Source organism: Trachurus japonicus, chromosome 9 (genome assembly GCF_045865225.1).
Source record: "Trachurus japonicus isolate A0001 chromosome 9, Traja_1.0".
NCBI lineage: Eukaryota > Metazoa > Chordata > Actinopteri > Carangiformes > Carangidae > Trachurus > Trachurus japonicus.
In genome coordinates this window covers 777,767-798,930 of record NC_140915.1, presented here as the reverse complement: position 1 = coordinate 798,930, position 21,164 = coordinate 777,767, and the positions used below count along the sequence as shown (strand labels likewise).

Here is a 21,164-nt window from a genome sequence, read left to right as displayed (position 1 = left end):
AACATGGAAATCTTTTTTGTGGCATCTTGATACACTTTAGCTGCTACTAGCTACCAAAAGACAGCTGCAGCTTGCTGTTGTCAAACCTGCCTGCTGTCAGGTATTTGTTGTCAAGTTAAATGCGCCGCTGTTTTGGGTGAATGACGTCAAGTGCGACCTGGAGGTGTTAACCACTTGTGTGCCAAAGCCAAAGTAGTGGCTTTTTAAAAATATAATTAATTGTTACTCAAACCTGTCCAAAAACACTGTTTTATCGAAGCATCAACATAAGATAACCGTAGTTTGAGGATGTGATCTTAAAAAAATAAAAAATAAAAAAATAATTTTTTTTTTTTTTTTTTTTTTTTAAATTAATATTCGGGGCTAATTAAAAAACATCCGGGGCTTTAGCCCCGAATGTTTTAGCCTAGGGACGCCACTGGACTGAACACTGAAATACCTTCTGTCTTTTGTTGGCCATCACTGCTGTGAGTCACACTGATGTTTGTCCTGTGTACAGATGGAGGACATTTCAGATTTATCCTACCAGTGTTAAATACTGTATATTCATTAACAAACCAGGGATGTGATGGCACTAAATAGAGTCACATCCCTTACCATGATAAATTGTGGTATCAGTCTTGGTGAAACAGTGTCACTGATCTGGTTCTGTCAGGCAACAAAGATGGCGACATCTGTGAAGGAGCAGCTGCTGCACATTTTGAAGAATTTGGGGAACGAAGAGCTGAACAGCTTCCAGTGGTACCTGCAGAATGCTAAATTACTGGATGGTCCCCCTGCCATCCCAAAGTGTGAGCTGGAGGATGCAAGCAGAGAGAAAACAGTGGACTTGATGGTCGGCATGTACACTACTGAGAAAGTTCTGCAGGTGGCGAGGTTAATTCTGAAGAAGATGGGAATTAATGAAGGTCAGTCATGGGAAGTGCAGCTAGGGTTTTACCTTTGTTAAATATCTTGGCTTTGTAAATATTTCCACACAGAGGACAAAGTCAACTGGGTTGGTCCTGCTACTCCTCATGATTAATGATTCCCTTTCCTCCAACAGGACAAGATCCGTCAGCAGCAGCAGCAGGTGAAGTTCAACACCTTTTGTGAGGGGATGTCACATTTCACTGTTGTAGTCATCACCATGACTACATGAATTTAGATCCAAATATTTCTGTGTTTAGATTCATTTACTGTGACCTGTTGTTACGAGGACCTTTACCTTATTGTCCTATTATCTGTTGTTCATTCATTCAGAAGCTCTTCACAAATGCCAGCCTAAACTCAAAGACAACCTGAAGGAGAAGTTCCAGTGTGTGTTTGAGGGCATCGCTATAGCAGGACACCAAACCCTTCTGAACCAGATCTACACAGAGCTCTACATCACACATGGAGGGACTGGAGAGGTCAATGATGAACATGAGGTCAGACAGATTGAAACAGCGTCCAGGAAACCAGACAGACCAGAAACAACCATCAGACAAGAAGACATCTTTAAAGCCTCAACTGGAAGAGACCGACCAATCAGAAGAGTGATGACAAAGGGAGTGGCTGGCATTGGGAAAACAGTCTTAACACAGAAGTTCACTCTGGACTGGGCTGAAGGCAAAACCAACCAGGACATAGACTTAACATTTCCCTTCACCTTCAGAGAGCTGAATGTGCTGAAAGAGGAAAAGTTCAGCTTGGTGGAACTTGTTCATCACTTCTTCTCTGAAACCAAAGAAGCAGGAATCTGCAGCTTTGATCAGTTCCAGGTCGTCTTCATCTTTGACGGTCTGGACGAGTGTCGACTTCCTCTGGACTTGAAAACTGAGATCCTGACTGATGTGACAAAGTCCACCTCAGTCAACGTGCTGCTGACCAACCTCATCAGGGGGAACCTGCTTCCCTCTGCTCGCCTCTGGATAACCACACGACCTGCAGCAGCTAATCAGATCCCTCCTCAGTGTGTTGACATGGTGACAGAGGTCAGAGGGTTCACTGACCCACAGAAGGAGGAGTACTTCAGGAAGAGGTTCAGAGATGAGGAGCAGGCCAGAAAGATCGTCTCCCACATCAAGACCTCACGAAGCCTCCACATCATGTGCCACATCCCAGTCTTCTGCTGGATCACTGCTGGAGTTCTGGAGGAGCTGTTGAAGACCAGAGAGGGAGGAGAGCTGCCCAAGACCCTGACTGAGATGTACATCCACTTCCTGGTGGTTTATCTGAAACTGAAGAAGGTCAAGTATGATGAAGGAGCTGAGACAGATCCACACTGGAGTCCAGAGAGCAGGAAGATGATTGAGTCTCTGGGAAAACTGGCTTTTGAGCAGCTGCAGAAAGGAAACCTGATCTTCTATGAATCAGACCTGACAGAGTGTGGCATCGATATCACAGCAGCCTCAGTGTACTCAGGAGTGTTCACACAGATCTTTAGATTGGAGAGCGGCCTGTACCAGGCGGCCAAGGTGTTCTGCTTCGTCCATCTGAGTGTTCAGGAGTTTCTGGCTGCTCTCCATGTCCATCTGACCTTCATCAACTCTGGACGCAACTTGATGTCGGGAAAGAAATTAACCTTTACATTTTTTAAACTTTTCAGAGACGAATCAACACCTTTCTACCAGAGTGCTGTGGACGAGGCCTTAAAGAGTCCAAATGGACACCTGGACTTGTTCCTCCGCTTCCTCCTGGGTCTTTCACTGAAGACCAATCAGACTCTCCTACGAGGTCTGATGACTCAGACAGGAAGTGACTCACAGACCAATCAGAAAACAGTCCAGTACATCAAGAAGAAGATTGAAGAGACTCCCTCTGCAGAGAAAAGCATCAACCTGTTCCACTGTCTGAATGAACTGAATGATCGTTCTCTAGTGGAGGAGATCCAACAGTCCCTGACATCAGGACGTCTCTCCACAGATAAACTGTCTCCTGGTCAATGGTCGGCTCTGGTCTTCATCTTACTGTCATCAGAAGAAGATCTGGACGTGTTTGACCTAAAGAAATACTCTGCTTCAGAGGAGGCTCTTCTGAGGCTGCTGCCAGTGGTCAAAGCCTCTAACAAAACTCTGTAAGTGTAGAGATAGTTGGATTTATTCATCTTTGTATAAAAACACTTCTGTCTTTTCAACAGGACAGAAAATAAATCCCTTTCTTCTTTAATTCCTCATGATCATCTCTTCAGACTGAGCGGCTGTAACCTCTCAGAGAGAAGCTGTGAAGCTCTGTCCTCAGTCCTCAGCTCCCAGTCCTCTAGTCTGAGACACCTGGACCTGAGTAACAACGAACTGAAGGACTCAGGAGTGAAGCTGCTTTCTGGTGGACTGGAGCGTCCACACTGTAGACTGGAGACTCTCAGGTGAGGATCCATCCAGCTGTTTATCTGATGCCACTTGAACACAGCAGCAGGTGTTGACAGGGGGTTCCTGTGTGTTGTTGTGTGTGTGTTCAGTCTGTCAGGATGTCTGGTCACAGAGGAAGGCTGTGCTTCTCTGGCCTCAGCTCTGAGCTCCAACCCCTCCCATCTGAGAGAGCTGGACCTGAGCTACAACCATCCAGGAGCCTCAGGAGTGAAGCTGCTGTCTGCTGGACTGGAGAATCCAGACTGGAGACTGGACTGTCTCAGGTATGGAGAGGCTGCTGCAGCCACACACACTGTCTGATAGAGGAGGAGGAGCTGGAACATTTTCTATGGCCCCGTTCACACCTGGTCACACCTGGTATTAACATCTGTCTCAGGTGATTGATGCATTGATAACATCAGATCTGATCACTCAGACCATATCCAGAGGTGGTGTAGGCCACAGTGAAGCTCCGCCCACTCCACTGACGTCCTCTGTCACAGTCTGACTCGTCCCAACACAGTTTATACTGTGTGGTATATTGATGTGTTGATGAAGAGAAGGGATCACCGCCGACACGTCTTTTCTTGCATTCAAAAAGAGTTTATTACAAGAAGAAGAACAGTGTACAAAAATGCCTAATCGTGGAGCATCTCTGGCCCAATATGAGATCTCTCTCTCTTGGCCCAAAGCTCTAACCTTATATACGTTTTCTAAAACTCCACCTTCTCCCACAGAAGGATATAACTGACCAGGATGGTCAGACAAAGACAGAATCTAAAAACAGAATCTAGCCTATGCCTGCTGACATTTAACCTCTTGACCAAGCTAACTTAAGAATAGACAGTGTCCAGTATCCCAGAAACTATGACCCACAGAGATGGGTAGATGACAAGAAACACATTTCTCAGGATACATTCCACACTACTACTAGACACCTAATCTAAACATCTTGCTGTTAATGTACGCATGTGCCTTTCTCTCTTGTAACATCTGAATTTATTCATATTTATTCCATTTAACTATAAACTGTTACTTATCACAAATGAAGTTCCTATCCAAATGGTGAATTATCTCTAACCTATCCCTTAACTTTTAGGCTAGGAAAACACCATAAAAAACATAAGATCATTTAAGATATTAAAGCAAAAATGTTCAGGTGGAAAATACACTACATATTCCCCCCTTCGAGGCTCGTAGAGTCTCGAAAAATGAAAACAGCACTGTCATGTTTACTAGTATGAAATAACAGCATAATGTTTAACAATACAACAAATTTATGGAGTGTGAGAGCGAAAACCTGTCGGACAGCCATCTTTCTTAAAAATCTCTCATTCAATCAAGACAGGAAATTCTCTCACGGTCCCTCTGCCTTAGGCAACCACATATTAGCACTCCAGACCAATTAGAAAAGAGTTTCTAAGACTTTCACATAAAATAACCTAAGCAGATACATATGGATACCTCAGAGAAATAAAAATCAAAACAACATCCAATTTCAGGCTGGTCAACCCATCGGATCCTCCATTGGACCTATCCCTGCCTAACTTTACTTACCCTAAACGTCAAAAAGAAAAGAAAACATCTGAGGCTCCAATATATCCACATACTAACATGGACATTTCATGGACAATGACAAACTTTCATACATAAAATCACATTATCAAGACACTGCAGCTCCTTCGCAGCATCCGGTTCCCATTGTAGACTTCATTAGTTCACGTTCAGTCCATTCTTCATTGTCCACAATCAGATACATCTTTTCAGGAACTCAGGTTCCCTGAAGAATCACTCTTATGGTTGTCTTCCTCCAATATCATCCTAAGAGGACAGATGAAAAAACACAGCAGTATCTTTTGCGACAAACAACAGTTACTCATTAAAACATCAAACGCACATAAACACATTACACTTATATCTCTATTGTTACAAAATCAATTTTTGCAATTTTATTCACAAACTCTCATCCATTGTCTAAGAATATTCAATCTAGAAGTCCTCACCTATGACTTCTCTAGACCAAAAACTTAGCAAAAACCTTGCAAAAATTTGACAAAACTTGGCGAACTTGGCAAGTGACTGAGCATTCACCTAGTTATAACCCAATCAACCTATTTAAGCAGATAAAATCCATACTCCTTCATAACCTCCCCCCTTGCAACATGGGCCAATCCATGTGCCTCTTGAATCGTCGGACCTAAGACGTCTGAGGGCGTTATTTTCAATCCTTCGTGATGCATGTTTTCTGGACATCCCTAAAATCTTGGCTCCAGACCCCTAAAAGGATTCACCAGAATGTCATTGGTTGACCTCTAAAGTCTCCTCTTGGGGCTCCTCTGCAATTTCCCCTGAAATTTCTTCCTCCTATTTTGTTACACTCACGGGAAAAATGTCCAACCAATCCACAGACATGACACACTCCAGGAGCTTGTTGAAAATTTGGATTGAAATTACCTCTTCCTCTACCGAAAGTTCCTCGACCTCTTCCTCTCCACAACTGCTGTGGACTAAAGGTCGGCTGTGTATTATAAGCAAAAGGTACCGTTGCATAAGGCTGTGGTGCCTGGAACTGATTTGATTGTAGTTGTAGCTGTGGCTGTGGCTGTAGCTGTGGTTGCAAATGTGGCTGTGGTGTGAACTGATTTGTCTCAGGCAGATTCTGCATAACTAGTGCCTGCTTCTTCTCCTTCCTCCTATTTTCTACCAACTGAATTTGATTAATTTTTCTAAGAGTCTCCTGATCTTGCTCCTTCTGTTCATGCTCTTTCTTCCTATGGAGCTCCACCTGGTGTGCAATGTGATCTGTATAAACACTCTTTACCATGCTTCCAAGACCCTCTACTTCTGCCAGTATACTACTCACTGGTATGGGTAAACCCTTCTGTATCTTCATTCGCAGGACCAATTGCGCCATCAGACTCTCCTCTGGATCATTTCCTGTAACATTTCTCCATACCTGATGGGCTCTTGACACATAAGCTCTCGGATTTTCTTCTTGTCCCAATGGCTCGATAAGAATGTCGTCAGGGTGTACATGTGTTGGAAATGTTTTTCTTAACGCTCTATGCAGTCGACCTCTATTTGATGCAAACAGTTCTGAATCATGTACAGTAGATCCCACATATCGATTATATCCAGCTTTCTGTAGAATCTCTTCCATGGCTGGTACCCCAATAATGTTTACCAAAAGTCTCTTAAAGTCTCCCATGGTAGGCTTTGTTCCCACCGTGATTTCTTCCAACTTTAAAATCCAAGGATGTGCTCCATCTTGAAGAATGGGTAATTGGTCAAATAAATCTGGCATAAATGTATCATCCCAAGGATTATACACCAGATTCTGTCCTCTGATTACCACTGGTGATTTTTGAGAGAAGATTTTTAATAACTTTTTCTTTTGCATTTGCAAGTCCCGCAATTGTTCGTCTAATAATCTCCGACCTTTTGGTGTGGTGTATTTGTCCAAATATTTAAGGCATTGATCTATGCTTTTATCAATCCTACTTAAGGTTTGTCGTTTCTCTTCTTCTTCCCTGGAAACAGGTTTTTTCTTGGCATACTTTCTTGAAGGACTCTCATTATCCATCTTTGCCCCTCTTTTTCAAGCAACTGGAAAATTCCAAGCCCTGTTTCTCTCTTCTCTTTATATATATATATATATATATTTTTTTTAAATCAGTTTTATTTATTTTTTTTATTTATTTTATTTTATTAACTTTTATTATTTTATTTTATTTTATTTTTCGATCACCTTAAATATGGACACCAGCAACTTTATTGTTTAAATGATATCTCTATTGAGGGTTTCTTCCACTGACCATGGTTAGTCAATTTCAGAGAAATGCTAATTAATTAAAGATTATTCCTCTACACTACTTCAACAGGAGTAATCACTTTCTGATTTTATAATGTGCATCTTTAACACTATAATGGCTCTTTTTTGTTCTCATATAAAGAAAAATCACCATGCCACAAGTTAACACTCAACACACAATTCATCGAATTACAAAAAAGTGTCCCAAACTCATCTTCAAGGAGAATAAACCCTAAACCTAAAACAGTTATAGCCCTTAACAGTATTTAAACCAAATGCTAATATTGTATTGATTGATCAGTCCATTGCCAAGTCTTCCTTCTAAATTACTACAGCATATAACTTACGGTTTTATACTGTACATGAGTAAATGCATGTAGCCTATTAATCCAAATCAAAAAATTGTCTTACTACCAATTCTTTTTAAATGTGTATCAACAACTATAACCAAATATATACACATTCATTAAAATGCAGATATTTCATTAAAAAGAGTTTGTGGATAGAATCACACTGGCCTTGTCACTGGTTTCAGATGCATGTGCTGTCATCAGCAAGTCTCAATCCTTGTGACGCTAGCCAGCTGTCCTCTGTCCACCTCTAGACACACTCCTTGAGCTCTGGTCTCCTCCTTGAACTCTCTCTCCGCAAAAAGAAAAGACAGACAAACAGTTTGTTAGGTTACTAGATGCAATAAACACCTCCCTACTGCAAGTCTTTCCTTTCTTTCAAAAATTCTCTATTATAACTCTAGAATGTTATAATTTTTCCTAAAAGATTCTCACTTTAAATAAGTGTTTTCCCAAAATTAATCAGGCTTTATCAAAAAATTCTCCACCACATAAAATCTCATATATTTTATGTTTTATCAAAAGTCCTTTTCAGGCTTATTAAGACAAAATATCTTATACATTAATATTCATGAATATATTATTATCATTATTATTATTATTATTATTATATCTCCTATTCTCAAGTTCTATTACCTCCTATACCTTATTCAACATAAAATCTATCACATTGGACACACACACAAAAATGGGGATCAACAAACAGACATAAACATTTGAATTTAAGTGCACATATATCCCTACCTAATATCTGCAGTTACTTTCTACTTTTTTAACTTCTATTTCCTATTTCACTGTTATCCTTTTCTTATTTCTTTTTTAGTTTCCTAGTTATTCAACTTTCCCTTCATTTTGTCTTCTTTTTATCTTCTCTTTATCATTTAGATTATTATTTATTGTCCTTTTTTAATCCTTTTAAAGCCAATTTTCACATAGCGACCAAAAACACATGTCTTACTATTTAGGTGTACAGGCTCCTCTACTTAACTCTTTGTGTTTAGTAGTTAAAGGAAACCATATCTAACTCTTGCACGGTATCATTTCTTACAATGTCTTACTGAGTAGATCACAGACGCCGTCACCAATTTTTGCTGCTTTTTTTTAGTTCAACTCATGTTACTAATTCAAGCTTTTTACTCTTATTTCTTATTTTCCTATTTCTTCATTCTCTTATTTACTTATTTTTTTAACTGTAGGCCTATTTTACTTCAAGTTTCCTATTTCCTTAATTCTCTATTTCCCCCCTTTTTGCGTTGTCTGCAACGCAAACAAAATCCTAAATTTAGATAAATGTAAAACGATAACCAACTTCTAATCATCAGAACAACAATCACCCACACAAGAATTCTTTAACGGTGTGACCCAACAGCAAACCAGCGCAAAATATTGTGAAAAACTCACACTTTTCAGAAGCCTCGATGCAGGAGCCGGCTGGTCAAGCTGAAGAAAAATGCTGAAGGGACCACAAACACGTCCAAGTTCGTGACGCCAAAAATGTGGTATATTGATGTGTTGATGAAGAGAAGGGATCACCGCCGACACGTCTTTTCTTGCATTCAAAAAGAGTTTATTACAAGAAGAAGAACAGTGTACAAAAATGCCTAATCGTGGAGCATCTCTGGCCCAATATGAGATCTCTCTCTCTTGGCCCAAAGCTCTAACCTTATATACGTTTTCTAAAACTCCACCTTCTCCCACAGAAGGATATAACTGACCAGGATGGTCAGACAAAGACAGAATCTAAAAACAGAATCTAGCCTATGCCTGCTGACATTTAACCTCTTGACCAAGCTAACTTAAGAATAGACAGTGTCCAGTATCCCAGAAACTATGACCCACAGAGATGGGTAGATGACAAGAAACACATTTCTCAGGATACATTCCACACTACTACTAGACACCTAATCTAAACATCTTGCTGTTAATGTACGCATGTGCCTTTCTCTCTTGTAACATCTGAATTTATTCATATTTATTCCATTTAACTATAAACTGTTACTTATCACAAATGAAGTTCCTATCCAAATGGTGAATTATCTCTAACCTATCCCTTAACTTTTAGGCTAGGAAAACACCATAAAAAACATAAGATCATTTAAGATATTAAAGCAAAAATGTTCAGGTGGAAAATACACTACAACTGAAGACAAAATCTCTGAGTGTTTCAAACATGAGCTGTGCAGCTTTCATCAGTCACAGTGATGAACTACTGGGATCAGGAGTTTCTCCTCATGATGACTTCAGTGTCTCATCATAACTCACTGTTTCATATTCAGTAGAAGAGATCTCAATGATGAAACCAGATGTTGGCAGCTGTGCCCTGAGTCTCTCAAGATGTTTGGATCAGACTTTATTTCAGAGTTGATGAGGAAACATTTCATCTGCTGCTGGTTTAAAGTTATGGTTGGTAATCACGTTCAGAAACACTTTTTGTTATACTGGGTGAAATGGTCCCTCCATCCTGAGAGTAGTCAATACATTATCTATTCAGGAAAAGGAACAAAAACAATCGGACCTCTGTGGCAGCTGCAGGATAGACAAAACTCTGACCAATACATGCTTTTCGCTCCGAAAAGGAAAAAACGATCAGATGCCTTCATGTCTGGTTCTGCCTATGCCCAATCAAGCTGCCATCTCACTCTCTCGCGTGCGTGATCACAGTTTTCACCCAGGTCCACGTAAAGGTGAAGGCGTGGCTTCAGAGAGAAGTCTGAGGAAAGGGGCTGGGACTTTTGACTTTGTATTTTCAAAATGTGGCCAGATAGAAGCGTTTTTCCAGAGTCTCCAACCCTCTCTGTCTGGTCAGATATTGATGATCAATAATCAGCTCAGTCTCTCTGAGATCCTGGTCTTGTCCTGATGAGATGTGTTGTTGTGTTGAGGAGACAGTCAATCACAGTGGGACATCCAGATGTCCTCACTGTCCAGAGGCCTGGAGCTGTCAATCAGAAGACAGTGAGTGTAGTGAACAGTGTAATAATCAGTGTTTGTGGCTGAATGTGTGTGTGGTCAAACAGCTGTTTTCAGACTGTGTGTGTGCTGACTCCAGATCAGATGAAGCCACAAAGTGGCTCCTTAATGAAAGTCTCCAGCAGCTGGAGTTTCACTTCCTGTCTGAGTCCATGTGCTCTGAGCTGAGCCTGGTTCTCTCTGCTCTACAGTTTCTCTGCTTCCTCTGGACTCTGACTTTTGACTGAAGTCCAGTCAAAATGTGTGGACAGGTTTGATGGAGCTCAGGGGCCTCATTTATCATTGTGGATACACCTTTTTTTTTACACCATTTTCCCCTCGTTTTGTGCGTACGCACTTTTCTCCGCCAAATTTGGGATCTATCAAGCCAAAACCTGACAAGGAAACGTGCAGACATTTACACCCATTTTGACCCTGGCGTACCGTGATTTACGCCTTTTTTGAGGAACAGGAGGAATTGGCGACACCGTTGCTGAGTCAGAGAACTGCAGTGTGAGAGGGAGAGAGGAGCGGAGTACATTTAGAAGAGCACAGTAGGATTTTATGAAGTAATTGTGGTAGTGGTGGACCGTTGATGCTGGCAATCCAACCCGCTCTATAATAACACTAGGCTATATGTTCATTGATAAACAGAGTGGATTGAGGATTTTGCTTTTTTGATTAGGCTATGTGTGACGTCCGACAAGGATCAAACCATCCAAGTTTAAAAACACACCGGCAGCAGCGCACACTGATCTGCAGTTACTGAGACTGTTATTATTCTGTCACCTGAGTTAACGAGGTGCACGTGAGTTTGGAGCTGAGAGAGGAGAGAATAAAGAGTGAGACAACGCGGCCCTGAGGAGGAACTGTGAAGGACTCAGCTGTAATGGAAAATGACCTAAACCGAGTCCAGTAGAGCTGTAACTGTGTAGTGGGAAGGTGTGCAAAGTAGCTATCGTCCTGCTTCCTACATTGATTGATTGATTGATTGATTGATTGATTGATATCTTTATTTCGATCATGTAAACGACAGTGTAAAAAAAATAAAATAAATAAGATAAAATAATAATATAATTAAAGCTGCTGCGCAGCGATGGGTCGGGTCCGGGCTACTTTTGGGCAAATTTAGGCAATTCTGAGCAACAAACAGGAGAATAGGAAGACAAGACAGTTGTCCTTATAATGTCCAATTTGGACCAGTTGAGGATTGAACCCACAACCTCGAGAACCAAAGACCGTTGTCTATCGCACTGAGCTAATTGACAAGTGGCAGTGCAATAGTGGCTTCACAAATTGAGTAAGCCATTCACTGTCGTGTAGGCAGATTTGAAACCACAGTAAAAAGAAAAATCAGTTTTTGAGGTAAAATAATGATATGTATTTGTTAAACATCTACTGTGACTCTAAGATGTTAGGAGCCTTCGCACACAGTCCAGTCCAAGCTATTTGGATTTTTAAAATTAGAAGCTTGCTGTGATGCCACCATTAGGACAATTGTCTTGTGTTTCGTGTTGAGGGCAACTGACATTTTGATCTGTCATCATCATCATCATCACCCTTGCTGGGACTCGAACCCACAGCCTCTGACACCAAGAACCAGCTCCTAACTCGCTGAGCTAATGAGCTTGTAGTGAGACCTGCTGTGTAGCTTCATTTATTCACTCAGGTGAGTCAGTGCCCGGGCAGCTGTTGTGATGAAATGGTCAAAATTTCAGAAATTCAGTCATCTAAACAAAAATCTGATAATACATAAATTGCATCTTGACAGCATGGAAATGTTGGTGATTTGTTTTTAATGATAAGTGTTTTGCTTCATAAGAGAAAATATGATGTTTAAAAATTCCACTCTCACATTGACTGCAGTTGTTCCCATGAGAGCAGAATTCAAAATGTTCTCAAAAATTCAGTTTTTGAATTAAAATTCTGATATTTGCCAAACTTCATTAACCTTGACTCCAAAATATTCTCATTTTTTTTCAGGAAGTTTGAAAATGTATTTAGCAAGAATTTGATGGTATATGTTTACAGTACTGTTTACAGTCAAACGTTTTCATGCACTGTAGGCTCAATTTTTGCTTAATCAAAAATCCGATAAACAAGTTTTGTGGAGGACGGTCTGGAGATGCTCTGTAGCAAGTTTGGTGACAATTGAGCAAAAATTGTGGGAGGAGATACATTTTAAAAGTTTTACAGTTATTGAAAAAAACAGAGTGATGGACTTCATAATTTGTAATGAGTTTAAGTGGACAAAAGTTTCAGCAGTATTGAGGCTACATTGTGGTGAAGTTTCAACACTGTAGCATCTACCGTTGGTTTGGTAGGAATTTTTAAAGTTTTTAAATTTAAACGCTTATTGTGCCCCCCCTAGGAGGGGGGGGGGCACATGTCGTTGGAGTTGAGTGAATCTGGCATGGGGTCGGATGTTTCTGTGAAGTTTGGTGAGTTTTCGCCCATGGGAAGTATGACTTCCTTGGAAAAAGAAAGAAAGAATTATAGCTGCTGCGCAGCAATGGGTCGGGTCCGGGCTACTTTTGGGCAAATTTAGGCAATTCTGAGCAACAAACAGGAGAATATGAAGACAAGACAGTTGACCTTATAATGTTCAATTTGCATCAGTTGAGGATTGAACCCACAACTTCGGGAACCAAAGACCGTTGTCTATCGCACTGAGCTAATTGACAAGTGGCATTCAACAGTGGCTTCACAAATTGAGTAAGCCATTCACTGTCGTGTAGGCAGATTTGAAACCACAGTAAAAAGAAAAATCAGTTTTTGAGGTAAAATAATGATATGTATTTGTAAAACATCTACTGTGACTCTTAAGATGTTAGGAGCCTTCACACATGGTCCAGTACAAACTATTTGGATTTTTAAATTTAGAGGCTTGCTGTGATGCCACCATTAGGACAATTGTCTTGTATTTCGTGTTGAGGACAACTGACATTTTGATCTGTCATCATCATCATCATCATCACCCTGGCTGGGTCTCGAACCCACAGCCTCTGACACCAAGAACCAGCTCCTAACTCGCTGAACTAATTGGCTGGTAGTGAGACCTGCTGTGTAGCTTCATTTATCCACTCAGGTGAGTCAGTGCCCGGGCAGCTGTTGTCAAGGCAGATTTCAAAAATGGTCAAAAAGTCAGAAATTCTGTTATCTAAACAAAAAATCTGTTAATGAATTGCATTTAGACAGCAAAACAGCTTGAAGACATGTGACATTTTGATCTGTCATCGTCATCATCACCCTTGCTGGATCTCGAACCCACAGCCTCTGACACCAAGAACCAGCTCCTAACTCGCTGAGCTAATTGGCTGGTAGTGAAACCTGCTGTGTAGCTTCATTTATCCACTCAGGTGAGCCAGTGCCCGGGCAGCTGTTGTGATGAAATGGTCAAAACTTCAGAAATTCAGTCATCTAAACAAAAATCTGATAATACATAAATTGCATCTTGACAGCATGGAAATGTTGGTGATTTGTTTTTAATGAGAGAAAATATGATGTTTATAAATTCCACACTCACATTGGCTGCAGTTGTTCCCATGAGAGCAGAATTCAAAATGTTCTCAAAAATTCAGTTTTTGAGATAAAATTCTGATATTTGCCAAACTTCATCAACCATGACTCCAGAATATTGTCATTTTTTTTCAGGAAGATTGAAAATGTATTTATCAAGAATTTGATGGTATATGTTTACAGTACTGTTTACAGTCAAACGTTTTCATGCACTGTAGGCTCAATTTTTGCTTAATCAAAAATCCGAGAAACGAGTTTTGTGGAGGACAGTCTGTAGCAAGTTTGGTGTCAATTGAGCAAAAATTGTGGGAGGAGATACATTTTAAAAGTTTTACAGTTATTGAAAAAAACAGAGTGATGGACTTCATAATTTGTAATAAGTTTAAGTGGACAAAAGTTTCAGCAATATTGAGGCTACATTGTGGTGAAGTTTCAACACTGTAGCATCTACCGTTGGTTTGGTAGGAATTTTTAAAGTTTTTAAATTTAAACGCTTATTGTGCCCCCCCTAGGAGGGGGGGGCACATGTCCTTGGAGTTGAGTGAATCTGGCATGGGATTGAACCTTTGTGCAAAGTTTGGTGAGTTTTCGCCCATGGGAAGTATGACTTCCTTGGAAGAAGAAGAAAGAAAGAAAGAAGAAGAAGAATTCCTAGGAATACAATAGTGTCCCGGCAGCTTAGCTGCCCGGACCCTAATTCCTAGGAATACAATAGCTGCCTGGACCCTAATAAGTGAACAGAAAAATGTATACACAACATCTCAGTTTACATGAGCGAAAAGGAGTAGGAAGAAGTATAAACTTGTCTAATCCTACCCCTATAATTGTTTATAATTGTTAAACCCTACATTGTTTTAACATCTAGGTAAAAAAAAAAATTAAAAAGATTTTCTGGGATAAAGAGGCAAATTACATAAGATTCTTCTTCTTTCTGCTCCCTTTTGTTGAGATTTGGGAGGTTTTTGTTTTTATTGTAGCTTATTAAAGTGCAAGATAATTTTTCTGACTGATTTATTGCCCGTGTATCTGCTTTCAGAGAAGCAGAGAAGTTCCGCTTCTTTCCCCCGTCCTCCGCCCGTTGTCTCCGTTGTCACTTTGTTGTCACTTTGTAGCCGCTCCACAGAGAGCCACATGGCTAATTAAATATGCACGTGCTGACCATATATAGTTGTATATAGGCGTTCTGGGGGCGGAGTAAGAGGTGTGTTCACGTGTGCACCATTCTTGGGTCCGGTGTGATTTATTGCGGAGAGTTGTGCGTACGCACAGTTTCATAGATCTGAAAAAGGTGTAAATATTTAGGGTGTACGCCATTTTCGTCTTTTTGCCGTACGCAAATATTTAGTAGCAGTTTTACACCCTCTTTGATAAATGAGGCCTCAGGACTGGTCCTGAGGACGGCTGCTTTATTCCACATGATGTGACTGATCTCAGTGAGTCAGTGTGTTGCAGCTGATCTGTGTGAAGAGCAGAGAAGAACAGAGTCATTGATCATGAGATCCTGATCCGTCCTGTCACTGTGATCAGATGGTTTCTATTAGAGCTCCTTCATCCACTCACTGCTGCTGTGGCCATAGGCGTCATTTACGCTGGGAACGCTGGGGACATGTCCCCACCACTTTTTGTCAAGAACAATTTTGTCCCCACCACAAGGAGGCAGGTAGCAAAGGGAGCGTGCTTCATGCTCTCTCTGCACCGGTAAAACATCAACTCCACTCGTCTGTACTCGGTTTTCCACACACACACACAGGTCTGTCTCTAGCTCTGTATGTATGGATGTGTGTGTGTGTCTCGTGTGCAGACGCAACTGACAAATATTTATAGACGGACAAGCAACAACTTCATTACCGGTAATCATCATTTTATTTTGAAAATTGACCGGATTCTCTCGCCTTTTCTGTGTCCGACTTCCTGTCTGTTACGAGCTGTTCTATCCAGCTTGACAACGGCGCTCACGGCTCGCGTGAAAAATAGAACAGACGCCGAACTGAAGCGCGACAGCGGATTGTAGCCTACTGGATGAGACAGCATCCGATATATGCTTAATATGTTTGGGTGCAGGGGCGGATCTAGGTTCATGGGAGATCCGAGGCCTAGCCCAGAGGAAGGAAAGACAAAGATCTGCCTTTTTTTTGTCTTTGACTGTGATAGGCCTACTGGAAATTTCAACATATCAACGTTAGGTAGACAAAAGCATTGTCCTGAAGGGTCCACAAACAGGTGTTACATCATAAAAAGAATAAAATATAAAACATGATCATAAGCTACTCAAATAAAAATGAGTGCATGTAATCCTGATTGACATCAGCCTCCCTACCCACAGCATTACGCTTTAAGAAAAAAAGGAAGGAATCTGAATTTAAACTCAATTTGACTGACTTACATTTACAACTCACAAAAAGTTAGGGATATTTGATAAGAATGTCCCTATAAAAAAGTTCATGCTACAGTGATATTCTATCATGAGGCCTTTTAAGTAGAAGGATGCAATGGTCATTTCTTTATCTCAAACAAAAGCTAACAACAGTGGTGGTTATAGCACAACAAAAATCTCAATGTCTCAATAACTTTGTGTTGTCTTGGTCTCATGATGTCACCATGGTAACATGGTGGAGAGGAGAGGGAGAGAGAAGAAGATACAAATTGCCATTGAAGCAGAACATTACAACTGAACCACTAAATCAGATGGTGCTTGTGATTTTTGTACTGTAGTTAATCAGCTTGTTAGAGAACAGCATGTTATTCAATAAGGACTGAAACATTGAACAATTGGACATGTGCATTCAAAAGTTTAGAGAAGGTTAAATGAAGTTCACCTGTCAAGGTTATAGTGCATTTTAGGTGCATTCTGAAATTTAACCCAAAAGCCAAACATCCCTAACTTTTTGTGAGTAGTGTATCTCATATAATGCATAGATCTATGTGATATGCAGCAGCCTGGCTCCATGCAGCAGCCTGGCACCGTGCAGCAGCCCGGCTCCGTGCAGCAGCCCGGCTCCGTGCAGCAGCCCGGCTCCATGCAGCAGCCTGGCATCTGTCATAGTGGAGTCAGGCCTCATCTGACAGCTCAGTGTGACGTAGGCTATGACCAACGGCCTTTATGGGAGGCAGGCTTTTATCTGAGGGAAGCCTTTATTTCTAAATCCCTCCTTTTATTTTTACACATAGCGACCAAGCTCATCGTTCATTAGCTCATCTTCATCTTCTTCACGTGCTTTTCTCCTCGCTGCGCTGTCAGACCTGAGTCTCTGTCTCTGTTACGCTGTATCGCTTCAATCCCATTCAAGTCGCATTTTTACAGCGTGCGGCGCGCTGCGGTCCGTCTTCAGTCCATGAATCTATTATAATTAGGGCCGGGACTCGATTAAAAAAATTAATCGAATTAATTAGAGGCTTTGTAAGTAATTAATCGCAATTAATCGCATTTTAATCGCATATAAATATTTGACCTGAGAACAGTGAGAAGCATTTTTTCACATGGATTTTAGTACCATTGAATGACTGAATACATAAGCTTAAGCATTCAAGGTGGTACTTAACCAAGACCAACAGACTAGGGATGCAAATTATCCATTAATTCATTAATGGATATTTGATACATACAGATTAAATGGTCTTTCCTTCCAATACACTATGATGATTACTGTAGTATTTAACTAGGCTACTTAAATCACAGTAGCATAAACTGATTTGTTGAACTCAGCCTGATGTAAACATTAATAAAACTCAGTAACCAATCACACAGCAGCTCCATGTTGTCCCTGTGTGATGTTCAGGGACAGTCAGGACAGTCTGAAGACAGAGCTCTGAGGGTGAAGTCCTGTCATAATGAGATGAGCTGCACCTGTGACAGTGACAGGTCATAGATATAGCGCTGCAGCTGAGCAGTTAGCGCTATATAGCGCATTTAGCGTGCGCCGTGTCTGTGTATCTATGTGCAGGCAGAGATCAGAGATGGTGTTTTAAATAACCATGCTAGCGTTTCACCAGCTCTCATCTCTGCCAGTCAGCCTCTCAAACTGACGCCTCTCTCGCGTGCGGGCGCACCGCACGTAGACACACGTGAGAAAAATAAAAATTGTAAAAAAATAATATATATATATTTTTAATAAGTTCGATTAAAATGCGTAGATTTTTTTAACGCATTAATTTTTGTGTAATTAATTAATCGTAATTAACGTGTTAAAGTCCCGGCCCTAATTATAATACATCCATTGGGGCTCCGGACACAGAGCAGAGACCCAGGCCCGACAGTGGAAAGCTGTCCCTCTCTGAAGCAGAGGACGAGGCAGCTTCACTCCCGTCAGTCTTCACAGACGTCCACACATGAGTTTTTTTTGTTTGTTTGTTTGTCTTTCTTGTATTTAGGGTCGGCCTTTTTTTTGTTTGTGTAATGATTGAATACCGGGGCCATTATTTGATGTAATGATGCGGTATGCTGTTATAAAGTAACTTCAGATCACATAATCACTGCTAAGTGTGCGTCTCTCCCCCGACGTCCATGAGGCTGCACTTCAGACTGGTGCGGTCAGCGGAGGGAGACTGACATAAACTGCGTTGAGATTTTTTTTGCCCCTACTGTAAAACATCCGGGGCTTGAGCCCAAGTAGCCATCCCATAACCCCGCCCCTGTTCGGGTGCAAAGTCACTGTTAACGAAATCAACATCTAATTTGTCCCTTCACAATAAAGTTAGTAACGTGTCTGTTTGGAGCAGCTGCTGACAGTGACAGTTTCCTCATCACTAAACCTGAGCCACCATCCGATCCTCACTCACGTCGTGACGACGGGACAAAGTCTTTTGGACATATATTGTATATTCTGTGTTTTTCCTCTCTATAACCGTCCGGCGGAGAATTAAAAAAACAAAACAAAATGGCCGTGAGTCCAGCCCCATCGGGTCCACGGTCCAGGCTTCCAAGGGGGGGGGGGGGGGGGGGGGGTTGCATATGGTCATTGTCCCCACCACTTTTCAAAGTAAAGTGACGCCCTTGGCTGTGGCTCCTGTGGAAACCTGCTCACAGCCTCATTCTTCAGCTTCCTGGGGAGTTTTCTTCAGACAAACACAAGTTGTGTTCACACTCAGTGTTTCTCACTAAACTCTCTGTTTCACTGAGCTCTAACAAACGTGTCTTCACCTGTGCCTTTCCTGGTGCATTGTGGGATATCTGGGCTGGTCAGCTCCACCTGTTGTGTCTTCATCTTCTTTGCTGTGACGTGTGTTTGTGCAGCTTGAGAGTCAGAGAGTGAAAGTGTGTGTCTCACACTGCAGTGACATGACATGGAGAAAAGACATGATGAAGTGTTTCCTCCTGGTCTCCTCCTGCTCTGTATCATCACTAGATAAAGACTCCAGCTCCTTCTTCTCTGTGCTCAGTGTTCATCCAGACATACCAGCCTCCATGTGAACACAGTGATAAAACAGTGTGTGTGTGAGAGCCATGTAATGTCCATGTGTGCATGCTGACAGAGAAGGTGCTGCTCTGACCCCCCTCCTCCTTTCAGGGTGCAGCCTGCTGGAGCCCAATTCGGTCCGGGGAAGTGTAAGTGTGTTTTTACTTTGAGCAGCACATTCAACCATCTTCACACTGTCACATCACTGACCTCATGAGTCTTCATCAAACTGTCAATAACTGATCAATGATCAATAACTGCAGCTGTGTCTTGTTCTCTCCATCAGATTCCTGTCCACTCACAATCGACACAAACACAGTGTACACAAACATCAAACTGTCTGACAACAACAGGAAGGCGACACATGTGGAGGAGCGTCAGTCATATCCTGATCATCCAGACAGATTTGACTTCTATCATCAGCTGCTGTGTTCAACTGGTCTGACTGGTCGCTGCTACTGGGAGGTCGAGAGGAGAGGAGACGTTTATATATCAGTGAGTTACAGAGGAATCAGAAGGAAAGGAGGCAGTTATGACTGTGGGTTTGGAATGAACGATCAGTCCTGGAGTCTGGTCTGCTCTGATGATGGTGGTTACAGAGTCTATCACAATGGCAGAGGGACACATATCACCTCCTCCTCCTCCTCCTCCTCCTCCTCCTCCTCCTCCTCCTCCTCCTCTGTCTCTAACAGAGTAGCAGTGTATGTGGACTGTCCTGCTGGCTCTCTGTCCTTCTACAGAGTCTCCTCTGACTCACTGATCCACCTCTACACCTTCAACACCACCTTCACTCAACCTCTCTATCCTGGGTTTAGACTCTCCTGGTCCTGGTCTGGAGTCGATTTCTGGTCTGGTTCCTCAGTGACTCTGTGTTGAGTGCATCAGAGTCTCCTCCTGTCACAGAAACCTTCTCACTGTTGAACAGACAGTTCAGTCTCTACACGTCTGTCTCTGTCTCTGTCTCTGTCTCTCACTCACGTTTTCACATTCATGGATTAAACCAGTTGATGTTTTAAACTCTTCTCAGTGATTCTTGTAAACTTCTTCCTCTTCCTTTAAAGATGGAAGCGTCGATTATTACAGGACAAAAACCACGGTGACTTTTACTCAGCTGCTGATGAAGGACGAGGCCTAATATCACCAAGCTAAAAGTCTCTGAGCCGCCAGCGTCACTGAGGAGAAAAACACATTTTAAACACATTCACTGTTCATGTTCAACTTTACAGGCTGTTTGTGAGCTGCTCACAGCTAAACACACACAACAAGAAACACAACTGGAAACAAACATCATGTTGTAGAGACACTGAATAGAATGAATTACATGTGATTTATTTTTCTTTGTGGTTTCACTGAATCAAATAAAACAATGTGAATCAGTTTTATATGTAATGGACATTTCCTGCTGATGTAGAGCAGCACAAAAACCATCAGCTACTAATCCTACCAGACAATGATTTTTTCTGTTACCATGACGCTGAGTTCATGAAGTTTGTAGATTTAAATTTATCTTGACTGAGACTGATTGTTTTTTATTATATATTTCTATAATTATTACCTAACTGCTGTTTCTTGGAAACTGGAGCCAATTAACACTCATGACTTCATTTTCGTTTATTAGTGATCATTGATTGGTTCATGGATTGTTTGGGATTTGATTGGCCGTGCACATTCCTGTTGGACGACACATGGTTGTATGGTTTCAAGCTGACACAATAAAATATAAAATAAACATGAACTCATGTTGAAGACCATGTTTTTTATTTGGCAAGTCTGACTATAGCAGGTGACAGCAGGTACGAGTCGTTTTGGCTGCTGGGCCGAGTGATTTCAAAAG

General features: G+C 41.4%; 2 protein-coding genes across 2 annotated transcripts in view; both read left to right on the top strand.

Annotated features, from left to right (window-relative positions):
- Positions 1–21,164, top strand: part of LOC146980441 (protein NLRC3-like) — a 140,337-nt gene that overhangs the window by 46,392 nt on the left and 72,781 nt on the right. The gene's annotated exons all lie outside the window — the stretch shown is intronic.
- Positions 665–20,206, top strand: LOC146980445 (NLR family CARD domain-containing protein 3-like). Its single transcript, XM_085787890.1, has 7 exons — positions 665–944; positions 1,052–1,072; positions 1,243–3,037; positions 3,152–3,325; positions 3,419–3,592; positions 19,442–19,485; positions 19,617–20,206. Exons 1-7 carry the CDS (start codon positions 665–667, stop codon positions 20,204–20,206), a joined length of 3,078 nt encoding a protein of 1,025 aa, XP_085644016.1.